General features: G+C 44.6%; 2 protein-coding genes across 2 annotated transcripts in view; one reads left to right on the top strand and one right to left on the bottom strand.

Annotated features, from left to right (window-relative positions):
- CDH8 (cadherin 8) overlaps positions 1 to 23,335 on the top strand; it is a 603,855-nt gene that overhangs the window by 184,056 nt on the left and 396,464 nt on the right. The gene's annotated exons all lie outside the window — the stretch shown is intronic.
- On the bottom strand, positions 945 to 4,750 carry LOC137097566 (uncharacterized). Its single transcript, XM_067471040.1, has 3 exons — positions 4,719 to 4,750; positions 2,710 to 3,260; positions 945 to 1,522 (listed from the first exon to the last, which is right to left on the bottom strand). Exons 2-3 carry the CDS (start codon positions 3,257 to 3,259, stop codon positions 948 to 950), a joined length of 1,125 nt encoding a protein of 374 aa, XP_067327141.1. The 5' UTR covers position 3,260; positions 4,719 to 4,750; the 3' UTR covers positions 945 to 947.

Genomic DNA, 23,335 nt, shown 5'->3' with positions numbered 1-23,335 from the left:
AGCTGGATTGTCTCCCTGAGTCATCTTCTGACTGTTCCAAAATTAAGAATGCAGATTTCTATTATATCTGTTTCCCATTTCCCTTATTTATAATATGCAGACTAAGAATGATTATGACACAGCTCCTTGGTCATTATTTTGAAACATTTCACCCAATAATAATACAATAATATAAATAGCAGAAAGAATATTCTGAAAATGTCTTGTACATTATATTGGATTTTTGCCCCTTAACCCCTGAAATAACGAGACAGACAACAAAAGTATGGATTCAAATTGGGCAACTTTTATTAAATGTTACCTATTTAACTTTACCTGAACTAAACTAAGTGTCAAGGAACTTGGTGGCAAGCTGAGGCATCGTCCCCAGCTACTGATTGTGTGATGTCAATGTGCCCTGGATCCCCAACCGGGCAACCTGAAGGTAAAAGTCTGGAGAAGCCTGCGTCCGCTTATTGATATCAGCTTCTCCCTTTACTGGGCCAATTGATGTCCCCTCACCCATTTGTTGACTTCTAGGTGAGTGTTTGTTGTACAGTGCCCCCCACCCGTCATGGGTGCCATGTGTATACCTCCATGTCAGTGTTTTCCTGAACTATTTATGCTGGCCTAGTTAAACCAAACCACTCCATCTAGCCCCTAATAACAGTATAGGGTAGGCGAAAAAACCCCCCAGAACATGAGAGGGAAAAAATTCCTACCCGGCTCCAATGGGCAACCCAAATTATACTGTCAACGGGCGGGAGTGGCGGGCGGAAAGTCCAGCAAGACTGAAGGTAAGGGGCTGGCTCACGTGATAAGCCAGCCCCCGCCCCTCTTCCGGGAGGTTCTAAAGGAACCTCCTAAACTCTCCCTTCAGGGGGTGGGGCAAATCGCTCTCCCCACCAACTGGGTTGGTGTGGAGAGTCCCTTGCCCCTTAACCCCTGAAATAACGAGACTGAACTATTTATGCCACAGATTGGGGGCAAATGTCCATTTCGCCCCCATCCCCCACCAAGCCCCTTAAAACTTCCTGAATGCCTAACTGCAAATCATCTAAAAAGTTTGCGTTACCCAACTCAGTTAAATGAACCCCGTCAGAACGGTAAAACTGTGTTTTGTCATGCGTGATGTCCTTATGTGGGATGTAAGACCCCCTGCCCCGTGCTAAAGCCGTGCGCATGGCCCGGTTCACCCGCTTTCTGGCCTTCTCGAGCTTTCTGACATCACCGCCTCCTGCCACCGAAGGCGTGGAATGATGGCCGACCAAGCGATGTGAACCCGGGGCCATGCCTGCCAGATCTAAAAATGTCAGCACGGGCTTGTAGATACCGGGCCCTGCTGTAAAGCAGGCCCAGAACGTTACCTCCGATATGGAGCACTGGCCCAACGAGGGCCCCGAACACCCTTCCACTCGCCCAATGCAGTGGAAGCGCACCCAGACGCTGGCCAAAGGATGAGTTCCTGGCGTATCTCTCCGCCCAGTGGACATAATTATGCTCACCACAAGGATTCTCCATCTAAGCACCAGCCTGGCAGTTCCTGCAAAATAAGCGACAAACAAACAAGCACAGGGCGAACCTATCGCCGGTAATCGACCTATTTCCCCCCGCCCCGTAACACAGGAAAATGAAAACCCTCTAAAACCTTCCCATAGGTACTTAACTGCCCCCTTTTTGGGAGAACTGATCCAGCCAATCCTACAACTGATTTAATTTAATTAGGCTGAGGCCCCTGTGCAACCGCGGCCTGTTCTGAAGGTTTTTTAACGAATTGAGTGTCCCTAGTATTACTCCTCACAGCTCTCCCCTTGGGGCAATTTCGGGATGGGTGAGTCCCATAACAAATGGCACACGAGTGCGCGAAGCGACAGTCCTTCCGTGAACAGGCTCCCTGAGCCACAAATTCCCAGCATAAAGGCTTTTGGCCCTGGGACTGCAGCTGGGGAGCCCCCTGCCGAGAGGGCTGTCCCGCTGTGTTCTGAATAGTGTGCCCACTGTCCGCCTTCAAGGCAGAGGAAGCCCTAGATGGGTTCATCACTTCGATCCAAATTTGATCATCAATCAAGTCCCAACGCTTGTCCGGATGCGAAGCCGCCTCGGTTCTAAACCGTCTATCATATTCCAGCCAAGCGTTAGGAGGGCCACTAACGTACGCTTTATTAATGATATTCTGATACTGCCACAAAGCCGTAGCCCTTTCCGGGGCAGCATCAGAAAGCAGGTTCGCATACATTGTGAAACAAGGGAGCCAATTCTCCCAATTCTGCTCAACCTTGCGCTTCTTGATCTTCTCCTTACTATCCTCATCTAAATCCTCCTTTTCTTTTTTATCCATATCCCGGAAGTATAAAGAAAAGATATCGACATATTCGTTTCTTAATATCTTTTCCATTGTTTTTGAAGCCAAATGGGAACCCAAACCTGAAAGGCTCACCGTAGGTGTCGCCTGTGGGGGCCATTTTGCAGTCCCCCAAAATTTACTTGCTTCCCCCGTTCTGGCCGACTCTAAGGTGACAGTACCCGGCTTAACCGCTTGCGCGTTGGCATCCCCCGAATTTTCACCTATCTTGGGGTCCAAACTACCCACAGACTGAGTCCCAACTGCAACATGTGACTGCGTCCCCACCCCCGCTTGAGCCCGCCCCTGGCTCCATGGCCAAGTGAGTGAGGCCGAAGTAGATGCCGATGTGAGTGTGGCACATGCTGTTGTGAGTGTGGTGGAAGTACCTGTTGAGACATCCGACACCAACTGCTCACGCCCTGCGACATCGCCAGCAGCAACAGTCGACCCAACCGCCTGAGTGGACCCGGCCACAGCACTGGACGTAGAGGCCAATGCCGTGGGCTGACAGGGTCCGGCCACAGCAGCCGCTGAGGAGCCCGATGAAACCTGCACAGACAGATGAACTTCGGGGCTAGTGATGTTTTGCACAGAGGAGCCCCCAGCAGCCCCCGGATCCGCCAGTTGTTCGGGAAGCCGGACCGCCCTTTCCGCCCCCGCGGCTGATGCCGATTCTATAATAGAAACACGCGACAACAGAGATTTGAACAACTGTTTCTTACTTGCCCTGTGAGTGGGGCCTGAACCAGCCCCACCCGAACCAACCCCCCTATTTTGCTCTATTTGGTTGACACGCTGAAGAAGGGCCTCCAAATCTTCTATGGACACCCCCTCTTCATCCGACGACGACCCATCCTGCCGCAAAGGGCGCTTGCGACTCGTCTTCTCAGCGGGACCCTTCCCCTTAGGGCCCCCTTTGTTCTTCCTTGACGGCATCCTACAAAATAAAAGGGGTAGAATGCCAATGAGAGCCTGCACCACCTGCCGAGCGCTGACGCCCTCCTGGCAACACCCCTCCCGTAAACCAAAATCGCCCACAGCTCCACGTAAACGTAGAATCAAAGAGTTGGAAGGGACGGCCCATTCCACTCCTTGCCCACCTATAATTGCAAGCGTTCTATTGTGGCATTCCTCCACTCAAGCTTATGGTGCCCAAGCTGCCTTAAAATCATAGAATCAAAGAGTTGAAAGCTGCACCATGTCTCATCGCCCTCTCCCGCTTACAGTGGAATAGAATCGTAGAATCAAAGAGTTGGAAGAGGCCCATGTTCCCTCATTCCCTCCTGCTGGAGGATAATAGAATCCTTCTCCTGCTTACAGGATAATATAATCATAGAATCAAAGAGTTGGAAGAGGCACCATGTCCCACCACTCTCATAGAATCAAAGAGTTGGAAGAGGCACCATGTCCCAACACTCTCTCCTACTAAAGGATGATAGCATCCCGAGTTGCTAGAGACCCACGCACTTAATTTTACTCAGCTTAATAAATGTCAGTTGACAAACATGGGCTCAATAATCAAACAGGAATGCGTGATTATGACTATAATCTAGCAGGAGTGCACACCGGTTCCCACATCCCCCAGAATTGCGAAATCTGCAGCCGCAGACTCCTGGCAGCAATTTCTTTTATTTACTGTATTCATTTAATTCCTTACTGTTGCCTGATATAAACAGCAACTGAAGAATGCGTAACATAAATCCCACCAGCCCCTTACACCATTAAACAACCCCTTATCAAGAAGAAGCCTGATCCCTCCAAACCATCAGTGACCACAGCAGCCATAAGGTGAGGAGAGGGTATGGGGGTTACCCTTATAAATGATGGGGGGGGGGTTTAAGTAAGTCTAAGCATATCAACTAATTAACTCTAAGTATATTACTTATTCAATCATTATAGGCCCTAAAATGGCTGCGCCACAGGCGCTCCCAAGATGGCGGCCAGCAATGCGCAACCAACATAGGCCCCAAAATGGCGGCCGTTCCCGCCACACATGCACGCCCGCCATCTTAAAGCGCCCGGCGCGAGCGCGTCCCGAAGGAGCCCCCCGGCATCGCGTTCCTTTAAATTACGCCGCCCAGAGGGAGCCATCCGGCATCGCACTCCCGGCATCGCGCTCCCTTAAACACAGGCTGAAGCACAGGCCGAGCTCCGGGAGCGCGCAGCCCGCCTCTCCCCGCGCAGCCTTGAAGGGGAAAAAAGCCAAAGGCCGGCGGCCGCGGCGGCAAAAAACCCAGCGCAATCGCGCGCCGCTCACACTCGCGAGCCAGCTGGCTTCAGATAGCGGGCGGCGATGGAAACGACGGCCGCCGATCCAAAGAAGCCAAGGCTCCAAGTCGGCTCCCTAAGGGGAAGGAGAAGCGGCGCCCTCCTTCCCAAGCAGCCCAAGACCGACCTGGAGCTCTTCAAACACGCGTCTTGCCTCACGGAAAGTCCAGCAAGACTGAAGGTAAGGGGCTGGCTCACGTGATAAGCCAGCCCCCGCCCCTCTTCCGGGAGGTTCTAAAGGAACCTCCTAAACTCTCCCTTCAGGGGGTGGGGCAAATCGCTCTCCCCACCAACTGGGTTGGTGTGGAGAGTCCCTTTTTCAAATTTATTACAACTTTTGTTGAAAGAATATAGAATTACAAGGAAAGTGGGGGAATATTATGTAGAAGGTAGGAAAGTAGGAAATGGAAAAGAACAAGAGGGGGAAAAAGAAAAAGAAAAAGAAAAAATAGAGTTTGTTGAACTGTTCATTTTATTACATCACCGTTCTTAAGTTCTTCTCTCTTATTCTAAAAAAGTAGAATGGCCGAAAGGAATATCCTTTCCCCTTCCACTTCCATTTCTCTTTTCATTGTCTTTTATTTAATTTTCAGTTTTCATATAGCCCTCAAAAACCTTCCAGTTTGTTCTTTTCATTCCTTTCCCATTAGGGGAGGGTGTTCCACAGCCGGGGGGCCACCACTGAGAAGGCCCTGTCCCTAGTCCCCGCCAGGCGTGCCTGTGAGGCAGGTGGGATCGAGAGAAGGGCCTCCCCGGACGATCTCAAAGTCCTCGTGGGCTCATAGGCCGAGATGCGGTCAGACAGGTATTTTGGGCCGGAACCGTTTAGGGCTTTGTAGGCCAACACCAGCACCTTGAATTGGGCCCGGTAGCAGATCGGCAGCCAGTGGAGCTGGTACAACAAGGGCGTTGTATGCTCCCTGCGTCCCGCTCCTGTTAGTAACATGGCTGCCGCGCGCTGGACTAGCTGGAGCTTCTGGGCCGTCTTCAAGGGCAGCCCCACGTAGAGAGCGTTGCAGTAGATGAAACTCTCTGTCCCTTCTGGCAGTGGCTGGTCATTTGTGTAGATGTTGAACATGGGCAGCTGAACCTGACAGAAGAAGCTCATCCGCGCTCTCCCCGAATTTGAACCTCTGACCTGTCAGTCTTGCCGGTACAAGGGTTTAACCCATTGCAACAACGGAGGCTCTTGGTATGCTGCATATTGATTGATCCTTACAGAATTAATGTGGTTTCAGGCTGTGGGGAGAACGTCCGTCTTTGGGGAACGATGGAGATTATTTAGTTTAAGAGTTTAAGACCCTATAATGGGTCAATATCTTCCATTCCTTTCTACCCAAAAGGAATGCTTAAATAAACATAAAAGATTTCCTAATCTTACATAATTTTTGAAGAACCCTCCAGGGTCTTTGTAAATGTGAATTTTTCCTCCCAGTCTTCGCTCATCTTGATGTGATTACTTATTCTCACTGTACATTCTTTGAGTTATAGATGTGTTGTCCCTTATCAGTGCAGCACAATGCCTATTTTCCATGGATGAGATATATTAACAGGCAATAACTTAATCTATATGATACTGAAGTACCATCTCAGATTGGATTTTAAAGATGTAAAATAAATGCCAGATGAATACCAACAGGAACTGCTTATCTCTCTCATTTAAAGTCTTTAAGGCATTCAGGAAAATGGGTGTTCGCTCTAAATCTATGAGCGGAATGTCAATTTTCTTGTTTATACCATTCTACATTTAAAAATAAAGCCCCCAAATTGTCTCCTGCAGACAGACCAAGCACATGAAAAAGCTCATTTACATTATTTCTTGATAGTAATTACATGAACACTGGGGATCCTCTAAGCAAAGCAAGAGTTTATCTTGATATGTGTATGTTAAAATGTTTTGAAGTCGTGGTTAAGATTACAGTGAAGTTTCAAAGCACAGGCAAAAAGAAATCCGTCCTGTAATCTTGTGGAGTGAGTCATATAGCATCAAAAAATAACTCTGATTCTTATAAGTGAAATATCGAAGCTTCATTTTACTCACTTTGCAGTAAACAAAGGACGCAAAATTGCTTGGAGCGTACTTCTGAGGTGAAGGAGAGAGAAGGAGGTTCTACACAGAAGCCTGTGATCTGTCCAAGGTCCTGATGAGCTTTTGCCACTTGGAGTGCGCTTTTATGCTTATGTTTTTGCCAACCATGGGGTACTTCTAGTATTCAAAAATAAACCCCTTCAGCTGAATTTCAGGGTGAAATAACCCACTGTGATTATAGTGGAGACATAATTAATTCTGTATTTAATTGCCCTTAAGTTGACTTTGATTTGTGGTGATGCTTTGAATAAGAGACCTCCAAATCACTCTGATTTGCAGCCCTAAGGTTTTGCAGAGTCATGGCTTGCTTGATGAAATCTATCTATAGTGCAGTCTTTTTTTTTTACCTACTACCTTTCACCTTAGCATGCATTGTGGTCTTCTCTATCATGCCTTCTTATAATAAGTCCAACGTATTATGGATACACACCAGGATTGTGGCACAACTGGCTGAATGTCAGCTGCATTAAGATCACTCTGACCAAAAGGTCATGAGTTTGAAACCAGCCCAGGTTGGAGTGGGCTTCCAACCAATTGTGTAGCCTCTTGTCGACCTTTGCAACCCGAAATACAGTTGTATCTGTCAAGTAGGAAAATTAGGTACCACCTTGTGTGGGGAGGTTAAAATAACTAATTTACGAGGCCATAAAAAAGACTCCAGCAAAGCACTCCAGCAAAAAACATGCAGGGAATGTGGAAGTACTTCATCAGTGTTGCAGATGGACGATGAAAGCGACAGCTCCCCTGGTGGCCGGAAAAAGTTAAATAACCTCTGTGTATGTCTGTATACGTTGTATGTCAAATTGGCATTGAATGTTTGCCATATATGTGTACACTGTAATCCGCCCTGAGTCCCCTGAGTCCCCTTGGTCACTGGCCATGTGACTTGGGGATCAATGGGGCATTTGCCCAAGACTTTTGGAAAGTGTCAAGTTAGAGAGTGCCGTTTTCTTCAAATTTTATTTGAGAAGGGCGGAATATAAAAACTGTAAATAGATAAATAAATAAATAAAATCATCACAAGTAATTATGTTTTCCCTGCAATTTGGTCAAGGCTGGAGTTATGTGGATCAACTGGTACAACGGGTAGCAGCCAGGCTCCTTACTGGAGCAAACTATAGGAAGCATACAACACCCCTATTGAAACAGCTTCATTGGCTGCCAATAAGTTGCCGAGCCAAATTCAAGGTGCAGGTCATGACCTATAAAGCCCTAAACGGTTCGTGCCCCGCCTATCTCCGCAATCGCATCTCCTTCTATGAACTGGCATTAACTCTAAGATCTTCTGGGGCGGTCCTCCTCTCGGTCCCACCTCCGTCACAAGCACGGTTGGTGGGGACGAGATAGAGGGCCTTCTTGGTGCCCCCCCCCCTGCCTCTGGAATGCCCTTCCTAGTGAAAGAAAACTTAAAGTGGAGGATATGTCATGACTGAGCAGTTCATTTTTTTCCTTCTTTGGGTCTGCCCTTTATAACACTTGATATACGTTTTCTCATTGCTTCACATTAAGTAATATGTTACCAGTCATATAAATCTGCAGCATTGGACTTGCACTCGATTGTGGTCACTGATCAAATGTGCAATTCTGGCTTTATCACAGATAATGTGATTCTTATAGTCTTTCAAAATTAAGTAAGATAGTCAGCGTTCAGGAAAATATGGCATTTTTTTTTCAAGGACATTCTGGGGAAATCATCACAGCCCGGATGGCTGACATATGCACACGATACCCAACTCCTTCTGCACCTGGAACAACATCAATTCCAGACAATTTCACCTATGTCTGGAAGCTCTGTCAAACTGGCTACGTGCTAGCAGACTGAAGGTGAACCCAGCGAAGACTGAGATTCTCTGGCATGGCCGCCCGGCAGGTCTGACTCCTCCATTACCCACCTTCCATGGTGCCGCCCTATCTCCATCGACCACTGTTAAGAGCTTAGGTGTCATCCTGGATTCACAGCTGACAATAGAAGCTCAGGTCGCTGCTGCCAGCAAACAGGCCTTCTTCCATCTACGACAAGCGAGGCAACTGGCACCCTACCTATCTGACGAGGCTCTGGCAACTGTCATCCATGCCACGGTCATGTCTAGGCTGGACTATTGCAACACCCTGTATGTGGGCCTTCCGATGTCTACGACCCAAAAGCTTCGTATTGTTCAGAATGCGGCAGCCAGGCTACTCACAAGAACACCCATGAAATGCCATATAACACCAGTGCTGCAACATTTACATTGGCTTCCAACTGAGTACCGTGGCCTGTATAAGATGCTAGTTCTGACCTTTAAAATTCTTTACGGCCAGGGTACCTTAGGGACCGCCTCTCCTTCTCCCATCATCGGAGACCACAACAACCAGCCCAACGCGACTTTCTCTATATATCGGGTCCTAGAGAAGTGCACTTGGAAAGGACTAGACGCAGGGCTTTTTCTATTTCTGCCCCTGCCTTGTGGAATTCCTTGCCGCCCTACATGAGAGCCATGCGTGACTTAGGACCTTTTACTCTCGCACTTAAGACCTGGCTTTTTACTAGAGCATTCGATCTCTGTTAATTTTTAATTTTTGTATGTATGTATTTTATCTTTTATAATTTAGCTGTAAATCGCCTAGAGCATTCTCGGATGGAGGGCGATTTATTTATTTATTTACTTTACTTTACTTGTATATCGCAGTTTCTCAGCCTAACCGGCGACTCAACGCGGTTTACAACAAGGGGAAATCAGTCACAATATACAATTTAAAACACAAAAGCACAATATACAGTATTACACAACAATAACAACACAATGCTTCTCATCACTAGAGAGATTCGTCGTCCATATTTCCATTCCTGTAATCGTCACATTCATTGCACTGATTAACCAAATGCCTGTTCGAACATCCAAGTTTTTAATCTTCTTCAGAACACCATTAGCGAGGGGGCTGATCTTACCTCCATAGGAAGGGCGTTCCACAGCCGAGGGGCCACCACAGAAAAGGCCCTGTCTCTCGTCCCCGCCAGCCACACCTCTGAAGCAGGCGGGATAGAGAGCAGAGCCTCCCCAGAAGATCTCAGGGTCCTGGTGGGTTGATAGGCAGAGATACGTTCGGATAGGTAACTTGGGCCAGAACCGTTTAGGGCTTTAAAGGCCAACGCCAGCACTTTGAATTGAGCCCGGTAGCAGATCAGCAGCCAGTGGAGCTGGCGCAGCAGAGGAGTGGTATGCTCCCTGCGCTCCGCTCCTGTTAGTATCATGGCTGCCGAACGTTGGACTAGTTGGAGCTTCCGAGCCGTCTTCAAAGGCAACCCCACGTAGAGAGCGTTGCAGTAGTCTAAACGGGATGTAACCAGAGCGTGGACTACCGTGGCCAAGTCAGACCATTAAATGATGATGATGATGATGATGATATAGTGACAAACCGATTTCCCAGACTGTTCACGCAACTGCTACTCAGTGCTATTGGTGAATCTGTAGTTTACTCAGGGCCAATTGGACCTGAAGCTACTTGAGAGAAAGTTTGAAGTCAGATGGAAAAAACTCTCTAAATCTAAACCATTCCTCTGGTCATGAGAATAGTGCAGAAGGAAAGTTTCTCCATCACTATTAGAACTGTACAGTGTCATGGATCAGAAACTGCATCAAATAGTAAAAAGCTTTTAGATGTGAGTACCACAGAGAGTGAGGGATCCTACAGAGCCTTCTGTGGCCAATTTGTTAGACAATTTACAGCTACGTAGAATCGCTCACATTCACTCCATGTCAGTTTGTGCAGGGCACAAGGGGTTCTCTAAGCCTCTCTTTGTTTTGTGTTGAAAATGTTGCCTCTATTGAGATTGTCTGAGGGTGTGGACATGACTTTTGGACATTTGAAAATCACTACATGTTTGTTCACTTTTTTATGATGGATTGTAAGGTCACCTCATCTGAGTTTGTGTCAGTTCTTAACAACAATACTACTGCTCCGGAGAGGTGCACTGATGGGTTGCTTAAAGGAAGCTGTCGTGTATCTGCTGGTTTTAGAGACAGATAATGTGTGAATTCCTCTCTATTTGGACAATTGTAGTACTTTCTCATATAGGTAGTGTGATCAAAAACATGGTATTAGACTGATTTCAGGAATTCTGAAATCACTGAATTGTTCTTGACCCCATTATAATTTAGGTTTAGGCTTGACTTCTATGTATTCCTTCTTCCCTGATCAGTGATTCTTGCTTAGGCTTGTCATATCTCTAGATCTCATTGGGGACCTTTGACAATATAGTTCATCAATATTATTTTCTCCTACTCAGAGTATTTGCAGAGTGAAAATAATGCTTTCTAATTGTTTTCTACTTACCTAGCAGGACAATGCCATAAGATAGGATTAAATCCTGTTCTGCTATTCTTTTCCATCACATTAATAACCGGGGCGAATTACAGGAAGCTATCAACCCCCCATTTAAGGAGCTTCACTGGCTGCCATTTATCTTCCGGTCCCAATTCAAGGTGCAGATTATCACCTACAAAACCCTAAATGATTTGGGACCCGCCTACCTTCGTGACCGTATCTCTCTCCATGAACCAGCCCGAGCTCTTCGATCTTTGGGGGAGGCCCTCCTTTCACCCCTGCCAGTATCACAGGCCTGTCTTGTGGGCACAAGGGAGAGAGCCTTCTCCTCTGTGGCCCCTTGACTCTGGAACTCATTGCTCAGAGAGATTAGGAAAACCCCCACCTTAGAAACCTTTAAAAAGAACCTTAAAACCTGGCTTTTCCGTTGCACCTTTGGAGAGTAGCCACACAACCTTACTCTATTGCTCCCCTCAATGTTATTGTCCCTGGAGTACACTCCCCCCCTTTTTTACAACCCTCTTTCTTTATGAGTTCTCCCTCGCAAATCTGCTCCTTTTTTTATCTCACCCTGAGTTTTAGCATTTTATCTTGCACATGCGGCCCGCTCATTGCCATTGTGATTGGCATTTGTATATTGCTTATTGTATTCATATGTTTTATGTATTTTACTGTGTTGTTGCTTGTATTTTGGTTTTTATTCTATCGTAATTTGCTGTTTGGGCTTGGCCTCATGTAAGCTGCCCTGAGTCCCCATTGGTGGAGATGGTGGTGAGGTATAAATAAAGTATTATTATTATTATTATTATTATTATTATTATTTATTAATTTTATTTGTACCCCGCTAGCATCTCCCGAAGGACTTGATGTGGCTTACAAAGTCCAAGGCCTCAAAACATAGCATAAACAATACACAACTGAAAGCAAATCAAAACAATTAAAGCAATATTAAAACAACAAAACAATAAAAGTAATACACCAAAACACAGTAAAAACTGGGCCGGACCAAAGTAATGGGTACAGATTAAAAGTGCTGATGTGACAGGTGATATGTCGGATTTCAGGGCAAGTGCAGTGTGCCAGCAATCTTAAGTTCTACTAAAGTGCTTCTGGGACTTGTTGTTGGAGTTTTCCTATTCTGGAAAGGCACATCAGAACAGCCAGGTCTTCAAATTCTTCCTGAAGACTGCCAACGTAGGGGCCTGTCTAATGTCTTTGGGGAGGGTGTTCCAGAGTCGAGGGGCCACCACAGAAAAGTTATCTCAGTAACTAAAGAAAAGGAAAGAAAGATCATCTCTATTGTTTCACCAATTGACTGTTTTGTTTGTAACTTTAACAAGCTGTGCCAAGTCTGCAAGGAGTTTATTTATTTATTTATTTATTTGTTTATTATTCTAACTTATATACCACCACTCCCCTGGGGCTCGGAGCGGCTTACAAGAATGGCTAAAATTGAACACAATTTAAAAACAATTTAAAACAATTTAAAAACAGCAATATCAAACATTAAAAGCCTGTCAAAACAGGTATGTCTTACATGCCCTGCAGAAAGCTGATAAGTCCCGCAAGGCACGGACTTCAGGTGGCAGAGTATTCCAGAGTGATGGTGCCACTGCTGTAAAGGCTCTGCATCTGGTTGCTGTTAGATGCAAGGTCTTGACACTGGGAATTTCCAATAGATCTTGGTCCTCAGAACGGAGGGATCTCTGGGGTTGGTAGGGGGTGAGGCGGTCCCTCAGGTAAATCGGCCCCAGACCATGCAAGGCCTTAAAGGTGAGTACCATCACTTTGAAAGTGATCTGGTGCTCAATTGGTAACCAATGCAGTAGTAAGATGGGTGTTATGTGGCATCTCATCAGAATTCCCGCAAGAAGCCGAGCAGCTGCATTTTGTACCAACTTGAGCTTCCGGATCATCGACAGAGGAAGGCCAATGTAGAGGGCGTTATAGTAGTCCAGTCTTGAGATGACCATAGCCTGGATCACCGTAGCTAGGTTGTCCCTGGACAGGGAGGGGCCAGCCGTCTAGCCTGCCGTAGATGAAAAAAGGCGGTTCTGCTAACGGCGGAGATCTGGGCCTCCATCGTCAGCAGAGGGTCCAAAAGGATTCCCAGACTCTTTACCAATGGTGACGGGCGTAGTGCCTCGCCATCCAGGGTGAGCAGATGGATATCCCCACTGCCCGGTCGACCCAGCCATAGGATCTTCGTCTTTGCTGGAGTCACCTCAACCTGCTGGCACACAGCCATCCAGTTTGAGAAATAAATAATCTGTTTTGATGTTCAAAGCCTGTAGTAGCCTCAGTTGCTGAAATCTCAAGCTTCTAAAGAAAGACTTCCACAGTCCACCCAGACAAAGAGAGAAGCACATCTTAGTTTATTTTTATAGGGTCTGGGTGTGACGGCACAGGGCTAAACCCTTGTCCCGGCTGAAGTGCTGGCCTGAAGACCTGAAGGTTGGTGATTCGAATCATGTCTGTCAGCTCCAGCTTCCCATGCAGGGACATGAGAGAAACTTCCCACATGATGGTAACACATCTGGGCATCCCCTGGGAAGTATCCTTGCAGACAGTCAATTCTCTCACACCAGAAGCAACTCCGATTTGCCTCTGACACAATAAAAAAATGGAACTATCATTACCCCATGTTTACTTTTCTCCAGAACTGGAGCTCAAGGTGTCTTAAAGTTTATTTATTTGTCGTGTCAGGGCAACCAGTCAATTGTATTACATTTCTAACAGAATAAAACAAACAAACAGACAAAACACAAAATTTGCAAGTTTGGTAGTTGATTAAATGTCCTTTGACCAGTATCTGGCCACTCAGAGTGCTTCTGATGTTGCTGCAAGAAGGACCTCCATTGTGCATGTAGCAGGGCTCAGGGTGCATTGCAGCAGGTGGTCAGTGGTTTGCTCCTCTCCGTACTCGCATGTCGTGGATTCCACTTTGTGGCCCCATTTCTTGAGGTTGGCTCTGCATCTCGTGGTGCCAGAACGCAGTCTGTTTAGAACCTTCCAAGTCACCAAGTCTTCTCTGTGCCCAGGGGGGTAGTCTCTCATTTGGTATCAGCCATTGGTTGAGGTTCTGGGTTTGAGCCTGCCACTTTTGGACTCTCGCTTGCTGAGGTGTTCCAGCGAGTGTCTCTGTAGATCTTAGAAAACTATTTCTAGATTTAAGTCATTGACGTGCTGGCTAATACCCAAACAGAGGATGAGCTGGAGATGTCACTGCCTTGGTCCTTTCACTATTGGCTGCTACTTCCCGGTGGATGTCAGGTGGTGCAATACCAGCTAAGCAGTGTAATTTCTCCAGTGGTGTAGGGCGCAGACACCCTGTGATAATGCGGCATTTCTCCTTAAGAGCCACATCTACTGTTTTAGTGTAGTGAGATGTGTTCCACACTGGGCATGCATACTCAGCAGCAGAGTAGCATAGCGCAAGGGCAGATGTCTTCACTGTGTCTGGTTGTGATCCCCAGGTTGTGACAGTCAGCTTTCGTATGATAGTTTCTAGCATCCACTTTTTGCTTGATGTTCAGGCAATGCTTCTTGTAGGTAAGAGCATGGTCCAGAGTGACTCCCAGGTATTTGGGTGCGCTGCAATGCTCCAGTGGGATTCCTAAAAGTTAACACATGTAGATTAAAATCACCATCGCATCTGTGGGCTCTGTGAGTTTTTCCTGTTCATCTTATTTTCCATCCATTACATAAAATTGAGAGAGAAGTTTTGCAGCTTCTGCTATGTGCTGTCCACATTTCAAGAATGCCCCCCCCCCCCGATTTTGTCCAGCTGTTGCTTCTAATTTCTTCCTCATGAGGCTATTATTTGGAAAAACTATTTGCCTCCAAGCTTCTTCACTCAGCCTTCAGATTGTGTCCCTTTGCTTTGCTCTAAAATTGGCTTAAGAAGTGCAGTTAGTGTCAAATCCAGTCTGTTCTGCCATCCTTTTGCTTTTTTTTTCGTAAAAGCCTTGAGCAAATGTAGAACTCTCAGGGTACCCCTGAAGGTAAACTTTATCTCAGCCATACATAGCTAGCTGTTCATTACTGGGAGTCTTTGGGGTGGGGGGAGAGAGCTCATCTGTTTATATAACCAGCTGACAGAAATTATAATCAATAAAGTGGCATCTGGAAGTTAAATAGCTCATGGCTATATTTTCTACGCAAAACTTAATATCCTCTCATGGTCTTGTTGCAACTTTCAGGGTGTCATTAGCAGATGCCATTCTTGCTGCACTGTTTGGATGTTTTTCTCTCTTTCTCAACCATTTAGCAATTTGCTTCATATTTAGTTGTTAAAAGAATTGGTATTTTTTAAAATAGTAATTGCTACTAATACCATTTGTGAGCCACTGAGGACTCCAACATAGTGTGTGTATGGGCTCAAAAGCCCATTCAGACCATGTGCAGCTTCTCTTCGTGTGTTCAGTGCCGCTTTTACACTTTCTAAAGAGGCAAGGCGGTATCTGTGCTATGTAAAGTACACAAAAAGTGAAGTGGGGAGAAATATTTATTTATTATTTATGTATTTACTAGGCTTGGGTAACCACGGAAAAATTTGGTTCTAAACTCGTTTCGTTTTTAGGGGGCCCTTGCATTTCGTTTTTTTAAAGAATTCCGAAATTTGACATTAAAAAAATTCAAAATATATGAAATTTCGTAAAATTACGAATCGATTTGTTAATGGTGGACGCGATTGCGCAGTATGCTAAAAAAACCTCCAAACGGGACAGGGGGAACTTCTGAAGCTTCCCTCTCCCTCTGTTGTTGACTGTTGGTGTGATAAAACAAACAACAACTATATTATATTATTGTATATTATTGTATATTATTATATATATTACATTACATTATAATATACAATTATAATATAATAAAATATAATAATAATTTAGTAATATAATATATAATATAATAATATAATATACAATGCTATAATATAATAGTATTATAATAATATAATGTAATATAATATAATATATAATGTATATTATATTATTATTATATTATATTATATTATAATTGTATATTATAAAATATAATTACAAAATTACGAAAATAATTACGAAAATTGGAAAAATTGTTTCGATTCTTAATTACTCCTCACACTATTCCTGCATGGCTCGATATTGGATCGTAAGCTAATTTAAATACGAATTAATAACGAATTACGAAATTAACGAACTGGATTGCCCAAGCCTAGTATTTACTGTATTTGTATACTGCCTTTCTCAGCCCGTAGGCGACTCAAGGCAGTTAACAGGGTAAAATTCAATGCTTACAATATCATAAATACAATTAAAAACATAACATATAATAAAAATGAAACATATCAATAAAATATAAATTCATAGTGTCGCCTAGTTAAAAATGTTGTCCGATTTCATTGTTGTTGTTCAAATGCACCCCACCGTGTCATTTTATGTGTCCATCCAGATGCTGGACTACAACTCCTGTATTCCTCATAATTAGACAACATGACTAGAGCTGATTGGAGTTGTGATCCAGTAGCATCTTGAACAAGTTGAACATGAGCCAACAATGTGATGCAACAGCTAAAAAAGTTAATGAGATTTTGGCCTGCATAAATAGGAATTTAGTGCCTAGGTCCAGGGAAGTCATGCTAACTTTCTATTCTGGAATACTGTGTTCAGTTCTGGGCACCATAATTAAAGGGAGATATTGACAAGCTGGAATGTGTTCAGAAGAGGGTGACTAAAATGATCAAGAGTCTGGAGAACAAGCCCTATGAGGAGCGGCTTAAAGCTGGGCATGTTTAGCCTGAAGAAGAGAAGACTGAGAGGAGATATTATGGCCATGTGTGTGTGTATATATGTGTGTGTGTGTGTGTGAGAGAGAGAGGGGAAATCATAGGAAGGAGGGAGCAAGCTTATTTTCTGCTGTCCTGGAGAGTAGGAAGTGGAACAATGGCTTCAAACTACAGGAAAGGAGATTCCACCTGAACATGAGGAAGAACTTCCTAACTGTGAGAGATAGCTGTTCAGCACTGGAACTCTCTGCCCTGGAGTTTGGTGGAGGCTCCTTCTTTGGAGGCTTTTAAACAGAGGCAGAATGTTCATCTGTTGGGGGTGCTTTGAATGCAATTTTCTTGCTTCTTGGCAGGGGGTCGGACTGGGTGGCCCACAAAGTCTCTTCCAACTCTATGATTCTAGGATTCTATATTATTTACTAGGTGCAAAGATTACTGCAGATGCAGATTGTGGCCAGGAAATCAGAAGACGCTTACTTCTTGGGAGGAGAGCAATGTCCAGTCTCGATAAAATCGTAAAGAGTAGAGACATCACACTGGCAACAAAGATCCGCCTAGTCAAAGCCATGGTATTCCCTGTAGTAACCTACGGATGTGAGAGCTGGACCTTAGGAAGGCTGAGCGAAGGAAGATCGATGCTTTTGAGCTGTGGTGTTGGAGGAAAGTTCTAAGAGTGCCTTGGACTGCGAGAAGATCCAACCAATCCATCCTCCAGGAAATAAAGCCCGACTGCTCACTGGAAGGAAGGATTCTAGAGACAAAGTTGAAATACTTTGGCCACATCATGAGGAGACAGGAAAGCCTAGAGAAGACAATTATGCAGGGGAAAGTGGAAGGCAAAAGGAAGAGGGGCCGACCAAGGGCAAGATGGATGGACGGCATCCTTGAAGTGACTGGACTGACCTTGAAGGAGCTGGGGGTAGTGACGGCCGACAGGGAGCTCTGGCGTGGGCTGGTCCATGAGGTCACGAAGAGTCGGAGACGACTGAACGAATGAACAACAACAACAACATATTATTTACATAACCAGTTCCTTCAACCTTTTTTTCCTTGACCATTCTACCATATTCATGGGATAATTCTTCGTTTATCTGATTTTAAGATTTCTTGATATAGTGTAGGACTGAGTCCAATATATAACTGAAAGTCTTCAAGTCTCCTCCTAAATATAATTGGTAATAAAAAGGCTGTAATTGATTGTGTCTCTGTTAAATCTGGGTAACATTTAAAAGCTATTTTTCATCAAATTACATCTGATACATTTCAGACGCACTGGAAGTAAACAAACAGAGTACATGTTGCTATTCTTGTTTTGTTATTATTATTCTGAATTTATGGAACAAACAAACCAAACATATATTTGTATTTTTATGCAAGATTAAATAGCATTTCCCAACATTAGTAGCAACATTTAATTTCCATGCATAGAGGTATGTTTAAACACGCAAACAAACAAATGATAGATTGCACCAAAATATTTTCAAAGGACTGTAAGATTCTGCGCTTTCGCTTCATACGGTATTCCTTGCTTTTCCCTCCTCCTTTCTTCCAGAGAGTTGGAGTGGGTTAAAATCAGAATATGAGTTGCTGTGAGACAAGTGTGAATCCTGCAGTTGATCACCTTGATTAGCATTGAAAAGCCTTGCAGCTACAAGGCTTGGCTGCTTCCTGCCTGGGAGAATCCTTTGTTGGGAGGTGATTAGCTGGCCCTGAGTGTTTCTTGTCTGGAATTCTCTTGTTTTTGAGTGTTCTTTTTTCTTTGTTGTTGTTCATTCGTTCCGTCATCTCCGACTCTTCGTGACCTCATGGACCAGCCCACGCCAGAGCTCCCTGTCGGCCGTCACCACCCCCAGCTTCTTCAAGGTCAGTCCAGTCACTTCAAGGATGCCATCCATCCATCTTGCCCTTGGTCGGCCCCTCTTCTTTTTTCTTTTTTCTTTTTTCTTTTTTCTTTACTGTTCTGATTTTAGAGGTTTTTTAAATGCTGGTAGTCAGACTTTGTTCATTTCCATGGCTTTTTCCTTTCTGTTGAAATTGTCCACATGCTTGTGGATTTCAATGGCTTCTCTGTGTACCCTGAGCTTCTCTGTGTACCCTGACATGGTAGTTGTGAGAGTGGTCCAGCATTTCTGTGTTCTCGAATAATATGCTGTGTCCAGGTTGGTTCATTAAGTGCTCTGCTATGGCTGACTTCTCTGGTTGAATGAGTCTGCAGTGTCTTTCATTCAAAAACAGGGGAATTCCAGACAAGAAACAATCAGAGCCAGCTAATCACCTCCCAACAAAGTATTCCCCCTTTCAATGCTAATCAAGGTGATCAGTTGCAGCATTCACACTTGCCTCTAACAGGCAAGTGTTCTTTCTCCCAACCTAGATATTCCACCTCACTTGCCTAGTTTCCAACAGATCTCACAACCTCTGAGGATTTATTTATTTATCGTGTCAGGCAACCATACAGTTGTATTACATTTGTGACAGAGCAAACAAACAAACATACAAAAGACAGAGTTTGCAAGCTTGGTAGTTGATTTCCTTTGACCAGTATCTGGCCACTTGGAGTGCGTCTGGTGTTGCCGCAAGGCGGTCCTCCATTGTGCATGTAGCAGGGCTCAGGTTGCATTGCAGCAGGTGGTCTGTAGTTTGCTCTTCTCCACACTCGCATGTTGTGGATTCCACTTTGTAGCCCCATTTCTTAAGATTGGCTCTGCATCTGGTGGTGCCAGAGCGCAGTCTGTTCAGCGCCTTCCAAGTCACCCAGTTTTCTGTGCACCCAGGGGGGAGTCCCTCATTGGCTATCAGCCATTGATTGAGGCTCGGGGTTTGAGCCTGCCACTTTTGGACTCTCGCTTGCTGAGGTGTTCCAGTGAGTGTCTCTGTAGATCTTAGAAAACTATTTCTTGATTTAAGTCGTTGACGTGCTGGCTGATGCCCAAACAAGGGATGAGCTGGAGATGTCTCTGCCTTGGTCCACCACTCAGGATGCCTGCCATAGATGGGGGTGAAACGTCAGGAGAGAATGCTTCTGGAACATGATCATATAGCCCGAAAAACCCACAGCAATCTAGTGATTCTGACAATGAAAGCCTTTGACAACACAAAATCAGAATAGCTTACAAAGTTTCATTAAGATTTTGAGAACAGTATTACTGGCTTTCGACACCCAATAAGTCTCCTATTGTTTCCTTGAGCATTTGGTTATTCTTTCCGTCCCTTGTGGATATCATATTGTATGTCTTCATTGCCACATTCTTTTTTTTTAATTCAGGCTTTTTAAATTTCAGTACATAAGTTCCCATTTCTCTGCTTAAAATAGAAGATTTATGTGTTTTTTTCTGGTTTGTAACTTTTGCTTTTGATTTTGCATGTTGGATCACACTCTGTTGTTGCTCAGCTACACATGTTCCATTTTTTAATCTGTGAAACATTAGAGGTATGTTCTGTTCTTTTTTTCTTTTTTTGATTGGCAATTGCTATGGAAATGACAACTAAGCAACCAGGAAAAAAAATAAGAAGGTTAAAAGTAGAACATTTGTTCATGTATTTGTCATTGTCAGAGTTGAGGGTTCAGAGAAAATGGGGGAGGTTTGAAAATTAGTCATAGAGGATCAAACATGGAAGTAATCCTGCAAAATACTATAGTTCTTTATTTACCATCCTTTCTCCCCAAGGAATTGAAAAGCCTTAACAAATTCAACAAATAGTTGGTATTGCTGACAAAACTTTTCCAAATACTGCTTTTGGTATTTTTTCCTTAAATAGTGTGTTATTGCAGAAATTAATTTTTTGTCTCTCCAAATTTGATTATGAAGAGAGAGTTTATTATCATAGAATCAAAGAGTTGGAAGAGACCTGATGGGCCATCCAGTCCAACCCCCTGCCAAGAAGCAGGGAAAAAATGCATTCAAAGCACCCCCGACAAGCATCCATCTAGCCTCTGTCTAAAAGCTTCTTCTTCTTAGGCGATCCCTCGTTTTTCGAGGAGGATTGTCTTCCAGTATTCTTGTGTGTCCGTATGTGGCTGTGGAGCCCTATTCTTGCTCTGCATCTTCTTCTGCAGTGAGGGCATTGGTTTCCAGGTGGAAGGTGGTCTCGGTCGGGGTTGGCTTGACACGCCTTCCTCTTGGCACACCTCCCTTTCGCCCTCCATTCGTGCCTCTTCAAATTCTGCAGCACTGCTGGTCACAGCTGACCTCCAGCTGGAGCGGTCAAGGGCCAGGGCTTCCCAGTTCTCAGTGTCTATGCCAGAATTTTTAAGGTTGGCTTTGAGCCCAGTTTTAAATCTCTTTTCCTGTCCACCAACATTCCGTTTTGCGTTCCGTTAGGTTTTGATGGCTGAATTGGCGGCGGCGGCGCCAGTTCATTGCTCTAAGCCTCCAAGAGTATTCCAGCCTCCAAAAGAAACATTTCCAAGCTTTGGAATGTTCCTTATGTTTTGCAATATTGTCTCTGGTCAATAGCATCTGTCTGGTTTTCATCTTACCCCCTTTCCTTGACCTGAGAACTCCATCTTAGCCTTAATGAGTGTAGATTGTGGGTTCAGAACACATGGTTTAGGGCTGTGTTATTGTCTCCTAATACAAAACCACGAACTCATCCAGTCAGGACGTTTTTCCTAATGTCCAGGTGGAATCTTGTTCTGGTACGGTTGTACCAGGAGCACCAGGTTCTTTTTCTTTATTTGAGTGATTGCATGTATTCCAAGGTACTATGCATTTTGCAATAAGGTGGCTTCCCTTGGTTTGCAATTATAGGGCCAATGATCCATCAATCATCATTAGATTCTTTAGTTCCGCCCCTTTTTCTGGGTTAACGAGGGAAAAAGGGGACCTCTAGTTCAGTTATCACAGAGAAGCCTTTCGTACAGGACGTGAATCATTTCCACTAGGCCTGGGTAACAACGGAAAAATTTGTTTCTAAAATCAATTCGGTTTTTGGGGTTTTTTGCGTTTTGATATTTAAAAGAATTCCGAATTTTTTCTTTTAAAAAGTTCGATATTTACGAAATTTCGTAAATGTTAAAAAAATTACGAAACATTAACGAAACAAATACGAAACAATAACGAATCGATTCGTTAATGGCAGACGTGACCGCGCAATACGCTAAAAAACCTCTAAATGGGACAGGGGGAACTTCTGAAGCTTCCCTCTCCCTCTGTTGTTGACTGTTGGTGTGATATTATATATTTTTTTCACTAATTAAACAAAAAAAAAACTATAAAACTTGCCCCAGACATGCGGAAATAATAACGAAACGACCTCAAACCGATAACGAAACGAATACATAACGAATCCGAAGCATTTACGAAACGAATTTAAAAATTCAATTCATTTTTAAGTTGCTCCAGAATGGTTCGTTATCGCTTCGTTATAAAAAAAAAATAACGAATTTTTAACGAATTACGAATTAACGAAACGAAACCGCCCAGCCCTAATTTCCACCTGTAGAAAGCTTTGTCTTTTACAGCTTTTGCTGGGGGAATTCAGTCCCACAGCTCTACAGAGAAGCATAACCTTTGCTAGGTGGATCCAGTCCCACAGCTTTATAGCCAGCCTTCGCTGGGAATTGAAGACCTTCTTTCCTCTTGGAAATCTACAAAAGGACTCTGTTTGGTAAGGACCACTCGCAGCAGCCATAACGCAATTTGGACCGGGTGTAGGGGCCCACACCCACAGAGCCTAATACAGATTTCCCAGGTAGAGGTCAAGGATTTCCCTGATAGTGAAGGAACAGTTCATGAAGATAGTTGCCTGTCCCTTGTGGACAAGGTTATGAAAGCCACCAGTTGATTCAAAGCCTTGATTTATTGAAGACCTTTGTTGTTCATTCATTTAGTCGTCTCCGACTCTTCGTGACCTCATGGACCAGCCCACGCCAGAGCTCCCTGTCAGCCGTCACCACCCCCACCTCCTTCAAGGTCAGTCCAGTCACTTCAAGGATGCCATCCATCCATCTTGCCCTTGGTCGGCCTCTCTTCCTTTTTCCTTCTACTTTCCCCAGCATAATTGTCTTCTCTAGGCTTTGCTGTCTCCTCATGATGTGGCCAAAGTACTTCAACTTTGTCTCTAGTATCCTTCCCTCCAGTGAGCAGCCGGGCTTTATTTCCTGGAGGATGGACTGGTTGGATCTTCTCGCAGTCCAAGGCACTCTCAGAACTTTCCTCCAACACCACAGCTCAAAAGCATCTCTCTTCCTTTGCTCAGCCTTCCCTAAGGTCCAGCGCTCACATCCGTAGGTTACTACAGGGAATACCATGGCTTTGACTATGCGGGTCTTTGTTGCCAGTGTGATGTCTCTACTCTTTACTATTTTATCGAGATTGGACATTGCTCTCCCGGCCTAAGCTTGAAGACCTAAGCACTAATAAAGAACTTTGTTAAAACTTTCCAAGTTTCTAAAGACTTTGTTTAGGGAAATCTATAGGGCCTCTTATCCGAGGCACCCGCAGCACCCCATTGGGCATACAGAACACGTCCTGTCTACAGATTTTTTTCACAGGCCCAGTGTGTCACAGCACAAATCTCCTTTCTTGTAGTTTGAAGTCTTTCTTCCATTGCATCCTAGTCTCCAGGGCAGCAGAAAACA

Source organism: Anolis sagrei, chromosome 8 (genome assembly GCF_037176765.1).
Source record: "Anolis sagrei isolate rAnoSag1 chromosome 8, rAnoSag1.mat, whole genome shotgun sequence".
Classification (NCBI taxonomy): Eukaryota; Metazoa; Chordata; class Lepidosauria; order Squamata; family Dactyloidae; genus Anolis; species Anolis sagrei.
Note: the sequence above shows the minus strand (reverse complement) of the source record. Positions and strands in the feature narration are given on the sequence as shown.

Coding starts and splice junctions, on each gene's coding strand:
- LOC137097566 (XM_067471040.1), bottom strand. CDS start 3,259: ATGCCGTCAAGGAAGAACAAAGGGGGCCCTAAGGGGAAGGGTCCCGCT. Junction 1,523..2,709: donor GGTGTCGGATGTCTCAACAG/GTACTTCCACCA, acceptor CTTATTTTGCAG/GAACTGCCAGGCTGGTGCTT.